The 24986-nt window shown below is 39.1% G+C and overlaps 4 protein-coding genes across 4 annotated transcripts; 2 read left to right on the top strand and 2 right to left on the bottom strand.

Moving 5' to 3' along the window:
* Positions 1-2152: 2152 nt before the first annotated feature.
* ywhag2 (3-monooxygenase/tryptophan 5-monooxygenase activation protein, gamma polypeptide 2) lies at positions 2153-6655 on the bottom strand. Its single transcript, XM_076100944.1, has 2 exons — positions 6531-6655; positions 2153-3248 (listed from the first exon to the last, which is right to left on the bottom strand). Exons 1-2 carry the CDS (start codon positions 6615-6617, stop codon positions 2592-2594), a joined length of 744 nt encoding a protein of 247 aa, XP_075957059.1. The 5' UTR covers positions 6618-6655; the 3' UTR covers positions 2153-2591.
* A 3033-nt stretch (positions 6656-9688) lies between these two features.
* LOC142959414 (RIMS-binding protein 2) lies at positions 9689-12376 on the top strand. The gene is made up of 7 exons (XM_076100665.1): positions 9689-9717; positions 10130-10166; positions 10782-11051; positions 11407-11576; positions 11923-12019; positions 12140-12211; positions 12311-12376. The coding sequence occupies exons 1-7, from the start codon at positions 9689-9691 to the stop codon at positions 12374-12376; spliced, it is 741 nt and encodes a 246-aa protein (XP_075956780.1).
* A 3464-nt stretch (positions 12377-15840) lies between these two features.
* Positions 15841-19323, bottom strand: ca4b (carbonic anhydrase IV b). Its single transcript, XM_076100969.1, is given in 8 exon segments — positions 15841-16047; positions 16561-16724; positions 16986-17052; positions 18070-18162; positions 18267-18412; positions 18684-18848; positions 18940-18984; positions 19230-19323. Coding segments are annotated over 8 exon segments (948 nt in total). The 5' UTR covers positions 19291-19323.
* Positions 19324-20357: 1034 nt separating this feature from the next.
* Positions 20358-24555, top strand: LOC142959368 (dehydrogenase/reductase SDR family member 11-like). The gene is made up of 7 exons (XM_076100621.1): positions 20358-20583; positions 21608-21817; positions 22338-22432; positions 23142-23271; positions 23492-23584; positions 23666-23731; positions 23863-24555. Exons 1-7 carry the CDS (start codon positions 20452-20454, stop codon positions 23902-23904), a joined length of 768 nt encoding a protein of 255 aa, XP_075956736.1. The 5' UTR covers positions 20358-20451; the 3' UTR covers positions 23905-24555.
* The last annotated feature ends 431 nt before the right edge of the window (positions 24556-24986 follow it).

Genomic DNA, 24986 nt, shown 5'->3' with positions numbered 1-24986 from the left:
GCAACCAAAAATTCCTCAGAGCATACAGTTTGTATCCCCCCCCCCCCCACTGCTAATATCCAGCAGGTCAGCTCCTCTTTGATCTATTTCACGATCTTCTCTTTTTCACCTCACTTCCTGTATTTGTATGTTTTCATGTCACAGCAGAAACAAGGATCAACATCCAACATATTGAAAACTTAAAAATAAAAACACAAACCACGGGGGGAAAAAACAGCTAATTGATTAAAAAGCAACACAATGCATGTATTCTTGGCAATGAGCGAAATTCTCCTGACATGATTTCCACTCTTTTTTTTTTTTTTAACTCACAAAACATAAAACTTTAAATAATGGTTTAGACTCCATTCTAATATTCATAAGCTGTGTGAGCAGTTGTGCAGATTGGCATCAGGATTTCATGCTATTTGTCTGGCGAGCCTTCAAGACCAGCGACTATGTTAAAAATAAATCAAAGCAGCTGTGACATACAGTGTGAGCTCATGGAGGCTGACTCATGAGGGTGACATAATTGGCATACGTGAACGAGGTTGTGTGACTGACCTTAAGGCTTTTGGTTTCTCTCTTAAGCCATCATATCTGTGATAAGACCCAAAAAACTGTCATCTATTAGGAAAAATAAATACCGGAAAACTGCCATCTGTATGAATATATTAATGTAATAATCTATAGTAGTAGCAGCGTTATGACGATGAATCCATTCAGCAGCTTTCTGTGCCCTTGAGCAGCTCCCTAGTGTCTAAAGTTTGTTCTGAAGACGTTAATTATCACATTTGCTAATCGAAAAAAAAACAATTCTACTGAATTGCCTATGCTTTCCCAGTGATTCTATTTGTGCATTGGTGTTGAATATTCATATTTATGTGCTGTACAGAGAGCAGTACCATCCCACACATGTCAACGTGAGGAACATATTACATCTTGCACACATGCATGCAGGAACTTAAAACGGGCATATAAATCCTTTTTTTGTAAAGGTTAACTTGCAAATGAGGCATATTAACTAATACAGGCACAAAAAGAAAGCACATGCTGTATTCAGGGCACAAAACAAAGTGTTTTCTCCCCTTTAAAACGACATTTTCTTATGGGTGACGATACAACAATACACTAGACCACCACGGAAATGGTGCATGTATAATTTAGTCATATTCTTTTTTATTATCATAGCTATTTATTTCGGTTCTTGTGCAACTGCTACATAATGACTCACATTCAAGATATTTTGTCACTCAGGAACAGCTAAAAGGTATAAAAACAAACGAAAAAAATGTATATTGTCAGAAATAAAATATGGTCCACATTTGTGAATTCATAACAGAAACATTGAGCCTGAAAACTTCACCGTTATTAAAAGTGGGTAGCATGACAGAAAAAAAGTACTTCAATACTGTTCAAGGAACAAAATATATCATAATCATACAAACACGTGACAAACACCAGCTGGTAAGATTAAGTGATCACTGGTGAGTTTTTATCCTCCTTTTTTTTTCTTCTTCTCAATAACAAATTAAATACACATATTGCACGTCACTATAGCAACGCCCATTACAGGTCAACTTTTACGATCACCATGTTGGTTTAGCAAATCAAAAAACCAGAACAAAACGAAATAAATCAGAGATTAGAAATCAACAAACACACAAAGCTTGTTTTTCTCAATCATATGAATGAATACTTAACACCCATAGTATAAGTTAATAAAGTCAAGCTACTGTATATAAATACATCACCAGCATGCACAATATTGAATAATCGATATTATTGTTGTCATCATCTTACACTGAAGAAACAGTATAGTAGGCAAGTGCATTTAATAAAACAAACACAGAAGTAAACCACAAACTCTGAAGCTGCTTTTATTTGTTTTGTTTTTTTTTATACTTTTTTTTGTTTTAATTGTTAAGTCTCTGCCTTTCGTAATCTTCACCTCAATGACTCAATGGTTCAAGTGACATAACAGACCAATCTAAACTTTAAGGAGGGGAATCAATTTGTACTATCAAGTCCTCAATTCCACGCCTGTCTAATTTGTCCTTTTAAATGTTGGGGGAATTAATCCAATTAAAACTTTCTCTTTTCTCGTTGTTTGTGTCAGTTTAACGTCAGGCTGAGGGCTCTCAGGGCCCTTTCTCATATACAGACTTACTACTGGAACCAATGCAAACTAGTTTTGTGAGGCATTCCCATTCAAGCATTTTCTCTCTCAAGTGACTCAAATGCATCTCTATCACGCAAAAACCTAACTAAGCAGCTTATCTTGACAGAACAAGATCAGTTCCTATGCCAGTGCGAGGCTGCCATTTCAATCCAACAACAACCACTTCAGGCTGATTGACTGACATATCAGTGGTTTTGGCAAATGTCAAAGAGAAAATCAAGAAGACGGAGGCCCCTTTCAACTGTATATATATATTTCTATATATATTTAAACTAAGATTTAACCTCCACTCTCACCTCTCTTTTGATTCTTTTCTTTTAACACATGGAAAAATAAAGAACTGCTGCTGCGGTAGTATCGTCGGCAAAAGTGGCTGCCAAAGTCCACCCGCCCTTCATATATATTTTTTTTTTCGAAGTGTGGTTTCTCTTTAATTGTTGCCCTCCCCTCCCTCGTCATCCTGCTGGTCACTTGTCCACAGTGTCAAGTTGTCTCGGAGCAGCTGCATGATGAGAGTGGAGTCTTTGTAGGAGTCCTCGTTGAGGGTGTCGAGCTCGGCGATGGCGTCGTCGAAGGCGGTCTTGGCCAGATGACAGGCCTGGTCCGGGGCGTTCTGGATCTCGTAGTAAAACACAGAGTAGTTGAGAGCTAAGCCCAGGCGGATGGGGTGGGTGGGCTGCATATGCTCCTTGCTGATCTCGTGGGCCTCGTTGTAGGCCTTCTCCGAGGACTCCACCACAGTGGCCTTCTTCTCGCCCGTGCCCACCTCGGCCAGGTACCGGTAGTAGTCGCCCTTCATCTTCAGATAGAACACCTTGCTCTCGTGCTGCGTCTCGCTGCAGTTCTTGATCAGGAAGTTGTCCAGAAGGTTGAGCACATCCTGGCACACGGCCTCCAGCTCCTTCTCAATCTTCTCCCTGTAGGCCCTCACCATCTCAATCTTCTTCTCGTTGCCGTCGGCCGAGGTCTTCTGCTCAATGCTGGAGATCACCCTCCAAGAGGAGCGACGGGCCCCGACCACATTCTTGTAGGCCACAGACAAGAGGTTCCTCTCCTCGTTGGACAGGGCCTCATTCAGCTCTGTTACCTGGAAGAGGGAGACAATGGACCATTTAATCACCAGAGCAGAAGTCTTGATTAATAGCACCAGACTGCATATACAAAGAAAAGAATATGACGACATATAATCCAAGAGAATCAAGCGTTATTACTAGAGTCTGCAATCATTTTATGGTTCCAGCTTCTCGAAAGTGAGGATTGTCTGCTTTTCTTCTTTTTATATATTGTAAATCTAATATCCTTTGGTTTGGGAATATTGGTCGGAAGAAAGAGGCAATTTTAAGATGTCACATTGGGGGAGGGGGGGGGGGGGGGGGGCTCTTTGGTGTGTGGATTAAAGCGCCAACCACTGCAACTTCCGTGGATTGAGCATGGCCGGAGATCTTTGTTGCATCTCTCTTTAAAAATTGAATACATTAAGTTAGAGGTTTACAAACCAATCAATATATCAAGTGATCAAGAAAATGATCGACAGATTGTTAGTTGCAGTCTTAATTATGAAAAGGCACTCTTTTTAGGTGACAGACTCTGGACTGACAGTACAGTTCACAGCACAGAGGGTGAACAATATTTCACTTGTCATCTGCACGTCTCGGTCTCCATGACAATTCATTCATTTAGTTCACATTCATTTAGCTCCAGCTGCCACGTGGACAGCTACGCTAGCTAAGAATATTTAAGATAGTCGGCGGCAGTGGGGGGTTTGGGAAAGGAAAGGAGGGCTGGAGATGGCTAAAATGTTCCCACGAGCACTCCGGGGCAGCTGCACTGTAAGGGAAAACCATCACTGCACAGGCAGTTCACGTGTCCCAGTGACCTTCTCTCTGGCTCATGCTGACCTTTTTACCTGTCTCAAACACCACGCTGTCACATCACTCTGAGTTAATCGACTGTTAATTTTAGATTTTGACGGATCAGTTTGAAAGTTGGGTTATTGTCAAAAGAGGCTATGTTGGTATAAAAAGGCCACCTTACTCAGGGTTATTTGATTGGAAAAGCAACCCTTGCATTGGCTTCTCTCAGATCAATAATTGCACAGGGACTGAAATATAAAGAAATACGTAGGCTTCACAAAAGCTGTTTTTTTTTTATCTGAAAAGCTCCTCCTTGACGGACTAACATTTTTTTATTTTTAACATTTTCTGCTCAGGCAGAGGAGCACAAAGATGGCGCATGGATCACAGACGTCACACACTGAGTGGACGAAGAGCAGGGCTCAAGCTATAGAGATGGAGAGGCCTACTGTAAACCTACTGTGCGCATGCAAACGACAAACAGGAGGAATTTACTGTCAACTGATTTCTAGTAATCAATTGACTCAATAGTTGTTTTTTAAAACAAAACAAATAGGTCATCACTCTAATTACAATACTTGGGAAGCTTACTGCTGTGTCATTTGGATTAGAGTTATATTATTATATATTTAAAAAATTTGCTGAGAATCCATCCGACTGACACAAATGTCATATACTGTATGTGCAATTTCAAAGGCTCCATAATCCAATCAATACCCAGATCCTCATTTAGAGCTAAAAAGCCCAAGAAGCTTTGTCGAGCTGAAACAATTAGTGGATCAATGAATTACTGACAGGAAATGAATCATATGCAACTGATTTGATCATTCAGTTTGATAATTTCTTTAGGCAAAAAGAGGACTAAACAATCAGTGTCAACTTCACAAATGTGAATATTTTATGTTTTCTTAGTCGTCGATGATAGTAGATTAAATATGTATTGGTTTTGAAAGGTTAGTCCGACAAATCAAGACATTTTAAAATGTCAGTTGTGATGGGCATTTCTTGCTATTTCCTGACATTTTTACGCCCAAACGATTAATCAATCGCATGAGAAAAAAATCGTTAGCCCTAGCATATCCATAAAAAATCAGTCTAAAAAGCTGCACAAAAGGCTGTTACGATGAGAATAAACCTTCTGTATTTTCCATGTCGTTTTGTCATTTTTTGACTGTAATGCCAAGGGATTCCCTTTGATTAGAGAGTGAGAGCACACACCCCTGCAGAAAGGCCTAGTTTGGACCGCACTGACACGGCAGATTGTTTAAAGGGAAAGGAATCCCTCCCTGCACACACACTTCATCCCACCTCCTGCAACCAGAAACCCCCGATGACAAACAATCCACAGGGGCTCACTCCATCCCTCCTGAGGAATATCTGCCGAAATGTTCCTCCTTTAAAGTACGTATGACGATTTGAATCCGTATGTGAGCTCATGCAGGCTCCCGGCTAAGACTCCAAGGACGCGATTGGTTCCAGTATGAGCCGGTGTGACACAGCAGTTTTTTTTAACCCATGGGGATTTCAGTTACCAGAATTTCTTTAAGGGGGCAGAGTTTTGAAAAGCAGACAAAAGGCTGGGTCCTCAGCATCGGTCATTGAGAGCTGCGAAAGATCCTGTGAGGCATCAAATATTACACTTTATTAGGGTTATTAACCCAAAGTGACCTGAAATTGTTGCTTGGTATCAAGAGGAATCTGACACAGAAAGAGCACATGCACATGTATGAGGAGTAAAGTGAGGAGCCCACGATCCTGATCATATCGACTCGCTGCAATATGACAGAGAATATTCTAGAGAGATTCTGCTGCCTCCTACGTTTGTTTAGAGCAAAGAGCAGATGAAGGGATCTTTTTGGAGCACTTTTATAATGCAATCATGCTCAAAAAATCTCTCTATTGGATACTAGCATGACAATTGATCAGATTTTGAACATGCATATAATTTTGATTAATATGACAAAGAGACAAGGAAGAGGAGGAGGAGGAATTGAAGGAGGAGGAGGAGGAGGAGGCGGCAGCAGCAGCAGTTGATAGGCTTTTTCCGAGCAACCTCACATGGCTCCCAGCAGCAGAAGCTTTTATAAATTAGGCATTATGGAGGGAGGGGAGGTGGGGTGGTAGAAAGGGGGAAAGGCAGCTAATGCAATAGAGCAGAACCATTATATGATTCAAGCCTTTTATTAACCGAGAGATCAAGATCAGGCCTGTGTGCATTTCATTGTAATATCCCTTCAGAGAACGGCACGGCCACCAGAAAGGCACCGCCCAAGGAGCAGACGATTTGGACTCGACTCAGAAAAAAAGGCTGAGCTGCAAATGAATTCATGACAAGGCAATGAAGATATTAAATATGATTTTTCTCTGGATTGTAGCGCTGAAACATCAAGCCAGTGGTGCAACCCCCAGATTTACAGCCATACAGTCAAGATTGCAGTACGCACCTTTACGCAAAGAGAGCAAAACATTTTCATACAAGTCATAATTACTATCTTTTTATTTATTTATGGACTTACCGATTTCATAGCAGCTGCCATATCATCATATCTCTCAGCCTGTTCAGCCAGCCTGGCTTTCTGCACCAGCTGCTCGCGATCAACCATTTTTCAAATGATATTTAGTTGCTTAGTCGAGCTGCTCTACTTGAGTTTTTGGGGATGAAATGATTGGTATTTTAAATCGCAATGCAGTGAAATCCTACGCGAACCTAATGCTGCAGCTGTTCCCTGCTGTCTGTCTGTGCTCCGCGCAGACGGGACACCCTCTCTTCTCTCCCTCCCTCACCCCTCCTCACACGCTCTCCCTCGGCTGCGTCATCACTCAGAAAGGTGGGTGTCTGTGTCAATGATGTAACACTCCGTACTTGGGAACCAGAGGCGTAAAGGGATGGATAGACGGGAGCAGCTGGGCCTAAGGCCTTGTGGGAAATGAAGTCCTCTGTGGCTGCATGCTGGAGCTAGAGGCCCGTAGGATTATGTTGGGGTTAGGGTGTGACTCAGGTATTTGTTAACCGCTGGGCCCATGTCGAGGAGATGAGAAAGTCCTATACAGAGGTGGCTCACATTCAATGGACAGACTGTGGTTTGAATCTGGACCGAATATACAATTTAATCTGGACAAGAGAACAAAACTGAACCAGCATCATATCAAGCTAACAAAATAATAATTGTAAAATCTGCATATTAAAATGTGAACAGCCTATAGTAAAAAAAAAATAATGCACATTAACCTAGCACCTTTTGTACAAGTTTAAGGACTTGGTTACACAACGGTAGCTCAAATGAATTTTCAGAATTTATTGTCTGTTCTTCTTTATTACTGGAGCTTGTATGACAGAACAGGTTAAATTTATCAACATCGGAGGAGGAAGGATTTTTTAATGTTACGGTGCCAGTCATGTTATCTGCCATGTTTTGTTGCAGCTGTTCACATGCTGCCTGATACAAAATGCGCTGCTGTTATTGTTTTGTTTGTGTTGCCTTACATAGACTAGACTATAGAGCATTTCATTGTGCAACCCTGTGTTGCACAATGACAATAAATGTTTCTTGAACTTTGAATCCTTGAACCTTGAAGTGTGTTTTGTAATGAATTGCATATCACTTGCTTAATCAGACTGAACATTCTGAAGAGTGGACTTTCAACTTTCTGGTTCAAGTCCAAAACAAGTCATTAACATTGTCTTCTCTCATCTGGGCTGTGGCCGCTGGACAGTATAAGGACAATGTTCAAAGAGATTTAATGAAAATCAACCTGAAACAGTAAAAGTGATGTCCTCCCCAGTCCCCAGTGGAAATTACACCCTTGGGCAAACACTACACCGGGAGTTACCCACTACGTTTTTTTTTATTGTGGGTGCTTGTAACACGACCGCAGGCATGCACAGACGACTGAGTTCCTCACAGCCCAGTAGAGTGAGCCTCAGTGACCCTCAGACCAGCGGGGTCAGACGCCTTGTGCTCCTGGACTGGCCATAAAAAGAGAATTGGTCTCAAGCAAACGGGCAGACAAATAAAGTTTTATTAGGAGGCCTGCTGCCCCGTGGGCTCACCACCATGGTGACTGTTAGAGGTCCTACTGGGAGCTTGGGATACTTTTTAAGATTTTAGGAACTGTTGGATTATCAGAGGAGACATTAGAAGGATTCAACGGTTATTTGTGCATTCCCTTGTATTGTCTTAACTTCTTAAAATGTCTTGCTATATACGAGATTGGGAGCATTGCTATTGCCTCTCAACCGCTCAGACATGGCGACGGCTTAGCTTGTAGCTAACGGCGCTAGCAGCGCCAATAGCGCAAACAACAGCAAAGGCCTGACGAAGCAAACAGTGTTTACCTGAGGGAGAACCAGAGCTATGGGAATGGGCCACATTCACATGCACAAACATGCACGATCATGCACTTAATGCACGCGCGTTCGGCCCGGCTATGTCAACACAGCAAGGAGAAGCTCGGATAACAACACACACAGAGGGAGAATGACCTCATTCATTCACTCATTACTCCACTGTATATCTTTATATAGCAAATAGTTGTTTGCTTACCTCTCTCTCGCTGCTTGTTTCCAGTTTGCCTCTCTGCTGTCATCCGTTTAATAATGGTGAAAAATGTGTCTTCATGGTTTGGCTACAAATTGGAACATTATTGTATTTTTGAAAGTTGCTAATGTTTTATTAAGCATGAGAGTCATTCATGTCATGTTTCATATCTAAATCTGTCATTTTAGTTTGTTCTCTAGAGTTTGTGTTCTTAACGAATATTAATCAGACTTTGATTCTAACATAAAAATCATACAGGTCAACAAATTCAGTGACGATCATCATTGTGTTTAGAAAAATGTCAAATTAGATCAATTAGGGTCAAGATTTTTGTTTAAAAATAACTTTTAAGGGGAGAAATGTCCTTCCCAGTTTAATACAAAAGTGATCTTTGATTTTTATTTCATTCTTTTCCCTGATTTTTTTAAGATAGAGCATGGTTTGGGTGTGAATTTAACAACTCTATTATTATTAACTACAATAAAACAGAATGTAACACATCTTCTGACATGTTAAAATGTCGCATCCTGGATAGACTTTGTCCCATGTTCTCAGACTTTAAATTTTAATGTATTTTTTTTTAACCATGACATCATGGCTCACAAGGAGTCCCTGAACTGTAATCTGAGATCAGAGCACTTCCTGTCCTCAAGGCCAAACACCAGGGAGTGATGCAAAGAGCAAACTGCCGGTGAGGTTGAATTTGTGCAGCTCTTTTAAAATAACCATCCTGAGAGATAACCGTGCAAATAGGAGGCCGCAATTTCATATCTCAGCATCAATTTCACAATTGATGCTGTCCCAATACTTTATATATTTATTTCACACTGTGTGGCATCTTCACCAAAGCAGCAATATGAGCTACTTAAAGCAGATCGAGAAACATTTGTTCTCAGCCCCCTCTTCTGGCCAAACGTGGAAATTAAGGTGTCTGAGGCTGAGACATCATGTTCTGCAGTGTGAAGCATAAGAAAGTAAGATTTGTTGTTGTTGCGAAAAAGTTTATGAAACCTGTAAGAACAAAACTGTTCCCAGGCAGTTTATAAAAACGTATTGACGCAGTACCCTCAGTTAGTGGCACAGGACAAATCAAGACTATTCAATTCAACTTTATTTATTCCTGTAAAGACAATTGTATGCAGCACCTCGCCACCCACTTCAACAGGTACAAACACGATAGATAGGAGAAAGAGGGAACAAAAACTAAGTACAATCAATGCGGGATTGCTACTAAATACATTGATGAATTAATATATAATTATAAAATACATTTTAAACAATATACAAAGCAACAAGGCTGCAAAAAAATACACAAAAGCATTGATCAAATGAGACAGACGACTGCCTTTAATGGAAACTGACACAAGAAAATGTAATTCACATCCAAACTAAACACACACGATAGAAATGCGAAGGCTGAGGGGTATGTGTAATTTGGTTCTAATATGAATGATGGAAACCACCTAGATTTTTTTTTTTTGGGGGGGGGGGGGTCCAAACCAGAAACTTGGTCACAATAAACAACTGAAGTCAGCCGTGTCCACAACCTACTTCCTGAACCTTCCGTTTCTCTGCAGGAGGAGATTATCACCTGCTCACCTGACCACAGGTCAGGTGAGGAAGTGCTGACTTTCAGTGAAGCGTAAACTGGGTCAAGTTGTATGAGGAGGAAAATACTGCCTCTTTACATTCAACCAATGTTTCAATTAATATGAATATTGTCCTGATCTGAGGCTTCATATAGAATTATTTATTTTTAGTTATTTTATTGTAATGTGTGGTTTCACACTTAAAGCTTCTTTTTTTACCACCAGAGTCTATGCAAAAAGTATTTACAGGCATTTTTGAGAACCTTTATATTCTAATTCTGGGAATGAACTTGATTATATTTCAATACATGTTGGGAAAACTTCTTTTTCCATCACATTTCCTTCTTAGAAATATATTAATTGTATGCCTTTTAGTAATATTTGATGGACACAAGAAGATCTCTCAGCAGCCACATGCATGTTAGAAGCAGCCTAATAGAACTGCATGCTATTATCTGATCCAATTAACATATTAGAGGTTTCTTTTGCAAACCATTTCTCCCATTACGGTGCACTGTGCAGTCTTCCAGTGCTGAACTAATGGATCTCTCCACTTACTTCAAAGAGGATTACTGTTCCTTCTGCTTAGCTTAGTTAACTCAAATTAGGATAAGGGCAAGGCGTGGTCTTCTGTGTACAGCAGCCATCTGTCTGCAAAGTGGACAGTCGAGCGCTCACGCTGCTGCAAATGGAGACACGGCTGGAGTTGGATGTTTTGATATTCCCAGATAAAGTGAAGATTGCTACTCCGGAGGAGCTCTTAGAATGGGAACTTGAGACTGCGAGCCAGTTGTCCATACCCACTGTCCGACTCTTTGTTGCACTTTACCCGTACAACCCTGCTGCAATGTCCCCCAACTATGAGATGGCCGCAGAAGAGCTGCCTTTTGTACCAGGCCAGATAATCAAGGTAAAAAACAACATGTGATGTCATTTTGCTTTTTGCAACTTAATGTAAAAGTAGAGCAGGTAAAAAAGGTGTACAATTCTGTTATGGTGCTGTTCAAGTGTTCTGCCATGTGTAACTCATATGTTTGAGTTGTGAGTATTTCCTCACTTCATCAGTTGAAAAGCTTCTTTGAAAGAACGTGATGTTGTTTCCTGTTTGGGCTAGATTCAGGCCAGCTGAGTGTGTAGAAAGATATCAGCTTTCTTCTTTATTTCCTGTCACCTTTTCCAACTGATTGATGTGACTTTCACTGAATATGCTCACTGCTGCAACATGCAAATACTTGTTTTTCTTCTTTTCTCTGCATTTTCTTTAGGTGTTTGGAGACACAGACTCTGATGGTTTCTATCACGGTGAGTCTGGTGGTCTCTCCGGTTATGTGCCAAGTAACATGGTGGATGAAATCCCAGTGGATGATGAGTACCTGAAGCATCTACTCATGCAGCAGGGCTTCCTCCCTGTGGACCATACAGGTATCAGCCCCCTGTTTCTGCAGGACACTGTGCTGTAACACACTGCCAGAGCACTAAAATAGGGGTAGTATAACACAACATATTGTGTGGGAAGCTGTTTCCACTGAGCTGTGAATGTTACTACAACAAATAAGAGCAAGTAAAAGTAATACAGAAATCATACAAAAAACGTGAATGAAACACTGATTTCTTTCAGTGCACTTGCTCAAAGGTAGTTGTTTACTCTTCATCAGCTCTTTGAGCAGTCATTTTCTTTAGCGTCAATGCTCTTATAGACACATTTTACCATTAAAGTTGTGATTTCAAAGGAGTGTTTGTGTATTTGGGCCCACAGATATGTCTTTAACGCCGGATCTGAGCGATATAACCAGTATCACCGATGATGTGGTCGTTCGACGAATGGTGGCCTTATTCGACTACGATCCATGGGAAAGTTCACCCAACATGGACAGTGAAGTAAGCACTATCATGATACATGAAGTTTTTAACCATTTTGTACTAATACAGTCTTATTTTTTTATTTTAAATACAGCAATATGGTTTGTGGTGTCACTCAAAACTCTTCTTCTCTCAAAGGTTGAACTTGGCTTTCGCTCAGGAGATATTATATACGTGTTAGGTGACATGGATCAAGATGGATTTTACTACGTGAGTGTCACCTTTACAATTACAATACAATGATTGGTTTGATTGGTTAGTTATTGCACTGGCTTTTGCACACTAATGTTACTTTCATCTCAATGTTAGGGGGATCTGCATGGACGAAGAGGTTTGGTTCCATCAAACTACCTGCAGCCGCTACCCTGGAATTAGAAGAAAAGGGCCCGCTAAGATGCTTAATACAAATGCCAAGTCTCAGACACAATGGGAAATCAGCAGCTTTTATTCAAAGAAATATTTATTTCTACAGTAACAGTAATTAAAAAATCATTTGGTGAAAAAAGTACAGACAAATACAAATCATATATATTTTAACAATCAAAAACAATATGAAAAGACCTGGAAAGAGTATTTATATAGTGTATCCATATTTGCCTTACACCCTGTTTATATATTTTCTATAATTAGATCATAGTTTTTTCATGTGTAAAATTTAGGTGAAAATGTTTTTGAGTTTTGCAGCAATTTTATTTATCAACAGAGACTTTGTACAAAGGAACATATTCATGTTATCAATGCAACAACTGTAAAGCAGACACTGATATTAAACTGTCTTGAATCTGTACAATGCTCACCTGCTTTCCTTTAACTATAAATCTTAGCTACTTGTTTTTACTGGTGTATGATTTTACTATGTTAATTTAAATCAGTTTCTTTTCTGGCAGGTTTTCACATTCACCATTATCATCTAAATGTGTAATAAATAAACATAAAACAAAAGAAAATTACAAAAGCAATAGAAACATTCTGCAGGTTTTCAGGATTGGGCCTTAGATTTCTAAGATCTTTCACAGAGTCCGTTGGTTTCTTCTTGTGCATTTCTCTGCAGCCAACAGTATACTCATCCATAAAGTAGGAAACACTACACTGTGTATTGAAGTTTAGTAGTGCTTTCTACTTTATGGGTGACAACACTGTACATCGGTAACTTCTGGTTGCTCCGCCGCAAACACTGAAGACATGACGGGTTGAATAAAGGCAAGTTCTCACACATTAAATGAAACACAAGCACATTTCCTAACATTGTTCTATAACTGAGAAACATGAAAACAGTTTGCACATACAGCATTTGACAGTAACGCTGCTCGAAACGATGCTGATATAGAACAATAATGAGACATAAAGCAGTTACTCCTGTGTATTTCAGTGCATTTGAATTGGATGGATACAACAAATAAAAGCAGCGATCATCAGATTTTAAATAAAGTCAAATGCTGTCAGGGTCTTACCTTACCAGCTTTTGGACTCACGAGAAGAAAGAAAACCCAGAAGTGAACAGGGTCTTTTATTAACCCGTCTGAGCCACGTGGTTAACACAGGAAAAGCTCTAACAGTCACACACATACACACACACACACACACACACACACACACACACACACACACACACACACACACACACACACGTACGCCCACACACACACATGCAGGGAAGTGTATTTGAAATATTTTTCTTGCATTATGAACCTGTAGCTGCTGGTGGTTGTTGGTCCATATACTTTTGTTTCGTGATAATAATACAGCTTATTTCAGAGTATTGTTTTTTTTCACGTACAATCTTACTCAGTAAAGTAACTGTAGCCATCAGCTTAATGTAAAACACTGTAAGAAAGATTCACAATCTAGAAATACAAGAGCAAAGTAACAGTACCTCAGAATTTACTTTAAATCTTAGTGGACTCATCTGCACACAGACAGACACACACACACACACACACACACACACACACACACACACACATAACCTACACCCATGAAGCCCTGTCAGACTGCACCACTGCTGCCAAGTGTTTGCTCATCCCTTTTAAGGACATGCAGTTATGAGGCGCGACACCTGCTTTTAAAGAAGAAGCCAGCCACTGAAGTCGACCGATATTGATCCCAGTGATAACTAATGTGGATGTGTATCAATGACCTCAGGACAATAGTACTCTATACTGATGGAGCATTGAGGCGTGTACTTTGACTGAAATAGCAACATAATGATAAAAGATCAAAGTAAATCAAAGATTATTAGCAGACCTATTGATTGAGTGAGCTTATTTCATGTTAAATGTTTGCAAAGGGAGTACGTTGCTCCTCAGCACTGTCCTCAAATAATAGTCCAGAATCATTTGTACAGACTACACAGGAAGAGATTCATATCGCGCCTATATTTCCGAGAACTCGTTCACGTCTGCAAGTTTCTCACAAGGTGTGGGTGGGGTGGTGGTGGTGCAAGGCCCTTCGCTGTCCCAGCAGCAAATGTGCAATATATTTGCAACAACAGAAACTTCGCAAATAGAATAGACGAGGGCCCGTGTCCTCTGTTGTCACGACAACCAAAACCTCAGAGTCACACCAAGTGAAATAAGAGGAAGTGGGGGAAGGGCGGCATGCACAATCCGAGAAAAGATGTTCGTGGTAGTGAAGGAAAAGAAGAAAAGACATGCAGACAGTTGTGTAGCAGATGAAGAAAATAACCGGTTGCAAATGGAGGAATTGACAAAAAAGTTGAATTTGCTGCATGGAATAAAATACTGAAGGCATTCACATTGTCAAAGATTACATGCACACACACGTAAAGGTTATGTTTTCATGTGATAATGAGTTCATATGTGTGTTTTTCAAGAAAACAACTTTGCAGAAGTCGAGCATGACTGTGCATCCCGCAGATTATCTCAGCACCGTTGCGCCAGAGACTGTGATTACATTAGACAGCTATTCCTGTGCAACAACATGGGATTATATCCAAAGTGATCTCCTCAAGTACGTATAGTGGTATACTGTAGATTGTCAGGGTGCCAAAAACAAGTGCATCATCTAATGACCCCGGGGTATTATCCTTCCTGGTCACTGATTAGGACTGATTGAATTATGTTTTACCTTTGCTCAGTAATCTTAGAATAATCTTCTTCTGCTGTCTACAACGGTAGCTGTAAATGTATCTTTCCTTTAAAAGGGTTGCTGCAGTTTAAGTTATTGCAATTAAAGAAATATAATTTAGAGCGTTAATATGTTGGAACAGTTACAATGAATCTATCAAATGTATGTGCTTACACACACACCACAAACACACACCTGTTTCTGTCCAGTCAAACTTCTAACTGTCTCATGACATCACGGCTGTGGGTTCATTAGCAAGTCACGCTATGAGAGATTAAACTTCCCCAGGATGGCTAAACATAGAAATAAAACATTTGAGGATAGTCATGCACTTCTTTAAGTGTGCTACCCAGAGTTGAATACATTCACAGTCCAGAGTCATTCAGACTTGTTTGGTGCTGCCACGTGGTGGATGTTACGGGAGGTGACGCTCTGACTGATAACAGTGTAAAGGGCATTACAGTAATCAGGATTGGATTACTATTGTCAGCAAACTGCAGTGCAGTTTTTTGCAGAAATAGAAAATAGATACATTTTGAGGTAACAAGATGCAAAATCGACAACTTAAATCACAATTAATATTTTAAAATGCTAATGACGTATGCTTTGACACATGAGGTTGTCTTTACAACAACAAAATCGCACACATTACATACAGTTAATTCACACATTAGTTTGATTTTTTTATATATATACACACTACATTATATATATTTTATTTGACAATCATCAGTGGAGATATACTGCAGTATTTATTTATAAAGGTGTAGTAAATTAAACAGAGGGAGACGGTAGAGTGCACTGGATACCAGCACTGACGTGATGAGTAACACATTGTTAAGCTGAGCAAGATTGCCTCCGGAGTAATACACCTGCCGTCCATTCAAGGGCTGCACGGGTCGGTAGGTTTGGACCATCTGCTTTCCATTAGAAAACTGAAGCTGGGCGAATACAGCGAGCTGTAATAAAAAATCACAACAGACAGGTGAAAAAGTAAAATGACAAATTCTATAAATACAGTGGATGCAGTGGTACAGGTGGGAGGCCACTCAAATTATTTACGCAATGCTTCTCTTTCTCAGTATTCTAAAACAATGTTACTATGGAGTGTTTTAGCACACACACATACACACACACACACACACACACATACACACACACACACACACACACACACACACACACACACACACACACACCATCTATTGTATGTTTCATGGTATACCCCTGATCCCTTTCCCTAATTGAATACCACAGCATGTGATGTTTAGGGTATTGGGTTAAACTGGCAGAGCATAAGACAGCTTTTTCTGATGTTCCCACTTTTCTGGCAGAACGACTAAACTAAGCATGATAGCATATCTTAATCATTGCCTAATGCATAGGTTTAAAATTCCTCGGAAAAAAGCAGAAATGCAGGAAATTGTGTTCAAATATAGATCTTTTTTTTAGATTATTGTGAAAATAATTACCTGCTTCCTGCTTAGAGGAACTGTGTTTTCAAACAGGCTCCAGATGACAGCTTCAGCGCAGTTGGGTGTGGTGAGGGAGCCATCATAGCGAAAGTACTTGGTCCTATTCTTCTCAGGAGGTATGAACATTTCCAGGGACACGCCTTTCAGTGTCGTACTGTTGGCTGGTTTTATAAAATATTAACAAGATAAGTTAGCCAGAAACGTTTTATTAGACAACAAAGAGGTTCAAGGTGACAGCTTGATTGTTAATCTATTAATTGTTGAGGTGTTAAAAAGGTGTTTTGTGATGTTATCTCTTAACAATTGCACTTTAGCCTAACACTGGAACAATCAGTAGCACATTTAGGACCCGATACACAATGTGGATTGAAGATAATGATGCAAAATGATCTTATTTGTCCACGTCAGCAGATATGACTTACTAGGTCGTGTGATGTATTTCAGAGCATTAAGAAGTGGATAAAATTTCTTATTTGCAGACTTGGACTTCTGAAAAGAATAAAATGTTCAAGTTACTTGGCATTTTTGTAAAAGTTGGGAAAACATACTGTGGAAGGATTGGTTCAAACTGATCCTGGTGATTTGTTACAGTTGAATTGTTTCCTGTTACTTTTGATCTTCAAAGGTTTTGAAAAGGTTTTTCTTAATTATCACAACATTAAAAGAGTCCTAGCTAATTTTTTTCTCAAAGTTCCTTGTGCTTAACTTTGGTGTACCTCAAGGCACGATTTTTGGACCATTTATACTTTTTTTTCTATATCGGGGGTTCAATTTATTTTACTATCTTTGCAACCATTATATCCATAGAATCCTTTATCTTTCCTTCACAAGGAATAAGTCCTGTTCTTCTGTCCCAGTTATGGTTAAACTTTGAAACGTGCCAAAAATGTTGATGCCAGTTGATCAAGTATAACAGAAAAATCACGAACTCACATACTTTGGGATCTAACCTGGAAATTATATATTTGCAATTATTGAACCTATGGCCCACTTTGACAACATTTTCATAAGAAAGACGCTTGTCTAGAACAACAAATATTGCTCCGGCCTTAGGCATCAGCGGCATATGCAAATGCTAGGGACACCATCCATCCAAAGGGGCACCCGAAATGAGGGGAGAAAAAAAGATTCGAAAATTATAACTTTTACTATTTCTAACTAATACTATTTTAATACTATTATTTATAAAAGCCCACAACAATACAACTATTACACAGGGCCTTTTTTCTGTGTTGGCTGCAGCATCATGCCGAGGCATCGCCCTAATAGCTGATAGAGTTTTTCTTTTATATGTGATCTGCATAGCTTAGACTCAAAGACATAAAGCTTCGCAGTTTCTGTGGAGTGTGTGAACACAATGATTGGTGGTGGAATTGGCTGCAATGCCAGAGACACCAGCTAAAATCTTTCCTTGGGCACCAAATTTGTCATCTTTGTTTTATCAAACTCTTTTTAAGCAGATACATTTTAACCACTTTTTTGTATATGATAATCAAATGAAATCACCTCAAAGAAAAAGCCAAGAACAGCCACGCCTGTGTGGTCACTTAGAGCCTGGGATATAGAGTCGTATTATTCTTTTACGTGGACTATATGCATCTGTAGATGGCATAAAATGATTAAATATTTCATTTATTTGAATGCAGTACACAAAGTGGCTTTATCATATAATTATAACACACTTCCATACCCATGTTTCTTACCTCCATTGGAAATTGTTCTCCATCAACCGTGTGTTCAGACCCAGGTCCTCCGTCTTTGCCCCAATGCAGGTGAAGTTGAACTGCTTTATATGGTGCAGCCAGATTTCCTCCTTTGATCCTCATACCAGAGGGTAAATCCAGTTGAACTGGAAAATTCAGGCAAAAAGACCCCTCTGGTGATGATTACATAGAGCCTTTTTGGATTTGGCTATAGCGCAAACTTTAAAAGATTATCAATGTTTTGCAGCATCTTCAAATTTAAAGATAGGCTTTGCCATATACGACCATCTCAGTGGTTTACCTTGAGACTATTTCACAGTCGGTTTACTTTAGTCAAGCTGATTTAAAATAATTCATTGTCATCTTTTTAACAAATCTTCTTCCTCAAATAAAACTGCAATTATCACAAAGACGTACCACTGTGACCGGTGTTTATGAGGCGACCATGAAAAGCCTCTTGATAGCCAATGAAGTGAAAAGGAGTGAGACGTTCATCTGGTAGAATTCTCCTTGTAACAATATTAACTGGAGACTGAGATTTGCCACTGCAGTGCGGTAAAACCACTCCCCATACCTCTGGACCTATGAAGGCAGGTGAATGAGAAAAAAGTAACTCCACTATTTATATTTTAAAATTGTATTTAAACTGTAAATGGTTTGTCCTGAGGTTTACCTGTGCAGGTGTGATTGCATGTAACTTGGGATTGGTAGCACCAATCTACAAAAAATGTTTGAATTTAGTCATTGCATAGAAATTATAAAACAGCAAGAATTAATACAAGCCTCCAGCCGAAACAAATGTAAATACATATTTTGAATTTCTTCTTTGTAATGAATAAGCCCAGTTAATTGAAGAATGTTTTATGTCATCAATTTCCTCAAAAGAAAACACAAAAAATAAAGAATGCCTGAGGCTAAATACATTTGCAAAGTCTAATCAATTAAATTTCTTTGAGAACCTACCTGCCCTTGAGACAATCCTCATGGAAGATGCAAAATAAAATAATACTGGTGCTAACAGCATTGTGAATGTACTGTATCTGTCCGAGTCTGCCTGCTTTGAAATAATTGTTTTGGAAGATGATGCCAGAAGCAGAGTTCAACCAACCTGTTATAAGACAGGTAACCTCACCTATCAATCACGCCCCCACACCACATGCTTTAGATTTATGACTTCTGAGCCCTGATATCTTTATACTTATATTCACCAGATAATGTATGGACCCTTATTCACAAGATTTGGCCTGAATACTCACAGCTTAAAGATGCAGTTGAGATTTGGTTGATGGAAAAATCTCCAACTGATCAAAATTAACTTATTCAGGTACAACAAGGATTTTTTTATGTTCTTTGAGGAGTTATCACTAAATGACAGACAATTAATCTACAACTACTACAGTATTGTGTTACTGCTGTCACACACATAAAATATGTGGTCACATGTTTTATTCCCTTCAAGGAATGATGATTACATGTACTCTATTGCTGATGATTTACTTCATGTCTGAGCGACATAAACTCAGTCTTTGTGGATTTGTTATTTTGGTGCAATACCCATTAACGCCAGTAGGTGGCAGCAGGATGTTCGGCAGCTGACTGGACCTCTGCTTTAGGCTCCTGTTGGCTCCCTCATTCATGCAGCAACAGCCTAACATTGTCCTGTATGCTCATTTAATCTTTTTAACATGTTAGTGTCATGTACAAGCACAAAAAACAAGAATTGTATGTAAGGATATATTCAGACATTTCAGAGGGCTTGTAAGTTAGTTTAAAGTTGTGATGTACGCAGGTCCCCATCATGGCGGGTTAGCGAGTTTGCTTCGCCGACTTTGTATACAGGCTCCTTACTTATTATGGCTGAAAACCGGAGGGCTCCAGGAACTAGAAATATATTGCTAATTAACTTAAACACTTCTAGACTGAATCTACTTGTATATGTATGTTTGTTTTACAATTTGAACTGCATGACAAAAGCACTCGCCACCACCTGGGTGATGCGAAATCCCACAGTTAGCATGTTTAATGAATGCAGCACAGTGACGTAGACGGAGCGAGTTGAACTACTTTCTGTGCTGCGTTCAAGAGCAGACAGTTGGAGCTGTGGGTTGCCTCTACCTCTCTGCTACCAAAGTGTGTGTCACTCTCCTTATTATTGAAAGCGATCTGTATTTTAAGGAGGTTATCGATGGACCGCTGGAGGGGCAGAGTGGCTCTGGTGACCGGAGCTTCGGTCGGGATTGGTGCGGCCGTAGCGGAGGAGTTGGTCCGCTGCGGTATGAAGGTGGTGGGCTGTGCCAGGGACGTCGAAAAGATACAGGTTTGCTCTGAACTTTAAAGTTAATTTCTGCACTTTTGGGAGTGATTTGTTTTTATGTGAGCAACAGTCCACCTGAGGCCAGAAGTGCAAACACACGTGACACTATTAGAGGACTTAGTTGATGAAACCCACAGCTGTTAACGTGAAAAATGTTTTTCTCGCAGTACTTAACACCAGCTATTGACTAATAAAAGCATTTTTGTAGACTGCAGAAAATCTAAAAACAATCCATCTGTCGGGTCGCCCTCATAGACTGTCTGTTTGTTTAGTAAAGTTAATGTTTATCGTGATCACGACACCACAAGACAGGACATTGTTCTTTTGGGTTTTCCTGTACAAATAAACTCCCATAAACACTCGTTAAACTCTCTTGTTACTCATTATGACTGTAAGATATTTTTTATCTAGAGAAGAACCTTTCTGTGATATAATAAGGCAATACATCATCCATGAATCAATGTAGACCAATGTAATACAGGCTCTCCTCCAGTGTTTTGTATCTAGTTTTATTTAATAAAATAAAAGAGACAGAGGAGCCATTCCACACAGAAAATATAATAACTTGAATGAGTGCCTCTTGTTTAGGTAACTCTTCACCTCAGATGAACCATTTCCTGGGAGATAACCAATTATACACGTTCCAGAGTTAACAGAAATCAGAACATGTTTCATAAAATATTCATAATTCCTTTTGAATAATAATTTAAAAAAAGTAGTTTATCTCCCAAGTTAAGAACTTTAACTCTAAAGAATAAAAAAGCAGAAGATCACATAAGAGGCAGATACAAATCCCCCCCCCCCCCCCCCCCCCCCCCCTCACCTTATTCACTAATTTAAATAATAAATACTTTCCCTTCAGTTGCATTATGTGTTGTGCAAGGTTTTTCTCTCGTCTACCAATTTACAATATTTTTGAACATGACAGAATAAAACCAACGATTGACAGATGGGTGGCCTGTGTGAACAACTGAAAAAAGTAGATTAAAAAGTTGATTGTGTGACACCTTTTTCATCTTGATTTCAGAAACTGGCAGCTGAGTGTCAAAGTGCAGCCCACAGTGGTGTCCTGGTGCCTTTCAAGTGTGACTTGACCAACGAGGAGGAGATCGTGTCCATGTTTGCTGCCATCAAAGAGCAGCACAAAGGGGTGGATGTGTGCATCAACAACGCTGGCTTAGGTCATCCAGAGTCTCTGTTAAATGGAAAAACCAGCGGCTGGAAGAACATGTTGGATGTAAGAATGCAAATGTTTTTAATTTTAGGAATTGAATCTAATGCTTATAATTAAATAGATGTGTTTACACTACTACACTGTTTTAGCTGCATTTGTTTCCGGGTCCTGTTATTGTGCATGCTGTCACACTGTTTTGGCTTAGTGAGACACTTTGACCCATCACTTATTTTGCTACTATGACGAGTCAAAAATAGTGAAACATGACATTATTTCAGATCAGTGAATCTCCAGTTTATTAGATGCATAAAACTCGAGACAAAACAAATCCCACACAATGAGAACACACAGCAAATGTTGATGGACACATCAAGTCCAGTATCAACTAAAAGTAAGAAAATGTCTCCTACATGTGATTCATAGCTAAAATGCAGTTTTCTTTGTACATAAGAATCAATGATTAAGTTACCTCTCCATGTATGAAGGAAAATTCTGTTTCCTCTGAGGTGCTGATGTCAATTTTCTTTAGATTGGACGCCATAATCTGGAAGGTCATATCTTTACTTTTTATTTTTTCTTGCAGGTGAACGTTCTTGCGTTGTGTATTTGCACCCGTGAAGCGTATCAGTCAATGAAGGAAAGAAATGTTGACGATGGGCACATCATAAACATAAACAGGTACAGCTTGTGAAGTTCTGTTTATTTAACATCACTTCTTTTCACCTAAATCTGTGTCTTTGTTATTTTAAATAATATCATCACCATTGAAATTTCAACTATGACGATTTGCAACACTGCCCGACTCAATAGATCTGAGGATTTTATTATCACATTACAAAATGTAGGAGGTAAAATAATCAATCACCCGTTTATTAGGGCTGCAGCCAGAATTATTTTCATTATTGATAAATCTGCAGAATATTTTCTCCATTTATCGTTAGGTTAGGTCTAAATACCCTGAGGCCTGAAGGCACGGTCACACATGTTCAAACTTAACATTTGCCTCTTGCTCACTTTCATTCTGTGCAAGCAAAAAGCTAGTGTGCATCTTTGTGAATATCGCCTCGGCAGGCGATGGTCACTGGGCTGCATACTTGTATGTGTGACCGTGCCGACGTCTTCCAATTGTTTGTTTTGGTCAACCAACAGTCAGAAACCTAAAGATAATTCAGTTAACTCTCAAGTAGGACAAAGAAAAGTTGCATACGCTGGAAATCTTCTTGCATCACGTAGTCAAATGTGTCTTTTAAAAAAGAAAAATGGCAATAACATGTGTTTTTGTTTTTACGTTCACTAGTGACTGAGGCCATATCAATACATGAAGGTAAATGCTTGTGCTGACCTGGTTAATTTTTCCTACAACTTATACTATCTTCTTCTGCGGCAGCATGAGTGGACATCGTGTAGTTTGCAGTGCTGATGGACATTTCTACAGCTCCACCAAGTACGCTGTGACGGCCCTGACGGAGGGCCTGAGACAGGAGCTGCGTGAGGCGAACACCCACATCAGAGCCACAGTAAGAGATCATACTTTATACTCTACAAGAAAGTCTTTTGAGATTGTCTCAATGATGCAAAGAGTCTGTTTGCAGCCTTGTAAGTGGTTTGTAATGTAACTAATTACTTTTGATAGAAAGTAATAAGTAAATTGATATTAATACTTTTTAAAGGAGTAATATGTAAAAGGTAACTTATTCCACTTTCTGAGTAACTTGCCCAACACTGCTCTTTTTGCAGTGCATTTCTCCCAGTGTAGTGAAGACAGACTTCTTTTCGCGGCTCTACAAAGATAATCCTGATAAAGCTGCTGGTGTATGCTCTAGATTTAAGGTAAAGGTATCATTCCTACATGCCATGAGTATTCTTGATATAAGTATCAGCATATTATTTCACTGTTCACTTCTCTTACAGCCCCTGGAAGCAATAGATATTGCAAATTCTGTCACATATGTCCTCAGTGCACCTCCCCATGTGCAGGTATGTGATTTAATTTACATATTTTAGTTCTTTCTATAGTGTATCACAAATGTTTTCAACTTCTGCTCTTTTACTGTTGATACATCATCAGTTTACCCATAGTGAGATAACGTTCATGTCGTTTCTCTTAGATCGGAGACGTTCAGATGCGATCTGTGGAGCAGGTGTTGTAGTACTGCACCATGTGAAGGCTGATTCAGTGTACCGACACATTCTTCATCTGACTGGTTTAAGACAATTAGTATATCTGATCACGGAATAACTTTAAAAATGTGTACTATGATTTTTCACTTATAGAATAAAATGTCTGATTTGAATATGAAATTTGCACAACTTTATTATCATACAAAAGGAAATTATTTGTAGCAACAAACAAGGGCAATAAATTGTTGTCAAAATGTTTTAATCAAAATGTCAAATGCATAGACGAAATACAAATGTAAAAAAATACACAAATATTAGGAATATAACAAATATTTTTAAAAGGATTTAAATTGTTTTAATTTTAAAAAAATTCAGTAAAATACAAAAAGAGCAAAATATCCGACAAATGTTAGTAAAGTATCAGAAATAATTCTAATGTAAAATATATAATATCTAAAAAAGGTAATAATGCAAAATGTTGTTATATAACAAACAAAAAATTGTGAAATGTCTAAAAGATTATCCTTAAAATCAAATTGTTATCATTATTTCAAAAAAATTGTTTGGAAAATATCCTGAAATCATTATTATTTTCTTTAAGTTGTAAGACACACATATAACACAAGTGTACTTTTACTTTTGAATGCATGACTTACTAATAAAATAACAATGATATGGTCTATTTCTTGCACTACTGGAAATGACGGATCAACTTGGATGTTTATGTCGTTCTCGATGTGTGTTCAACAGTGTGGTGCTTCATGCAGCATAAGGATGTTGATAAGTTGGTACAAAAGAGTGATTTCATAAAATTACATAGATATCAGTCTGATATTTTAATTATACGTACATTGATGTTGTCTTCTGGAATACACAGATACTTTTGGTTTGTTGGTTCACTGGTTTGGTTTGATTTTAACTGTGATTGTTGTCACAGTCTGAAATCACAGCACTGACTCCTACCTGGAGGCTCTGGATAGTTCACCCACCGACCTGTGAGTGGGTGCATGAGATGGTTGTTCATATTTTGAAGTGTCAACATGTTAACGTTGGAGCGACACAAAGACCTGGAACTGGATTCCATTGCTGATGAGAAAATAGCATCATTTAG

Source organism: Anarhichas minor, unplaced genomic scaffold (assembly GCF_050575085.1).
Source record: "Anarhichas minor isolate MPS153535 unplaced genomic scaffold, ASM5057508v1 ptg000026l, whole genome shotgun sequence".
NCBI classification, from domain to species: domain Eukaryota; kingdom Metazoa; phylum Chordata; class Actinopteri; order Perciformes; family Anarhichadidae; genus Anarhichas; species Anarhichas minor.
This window is presented reverse-complemented; position numbering and strand designations above follow the sequence as displayed.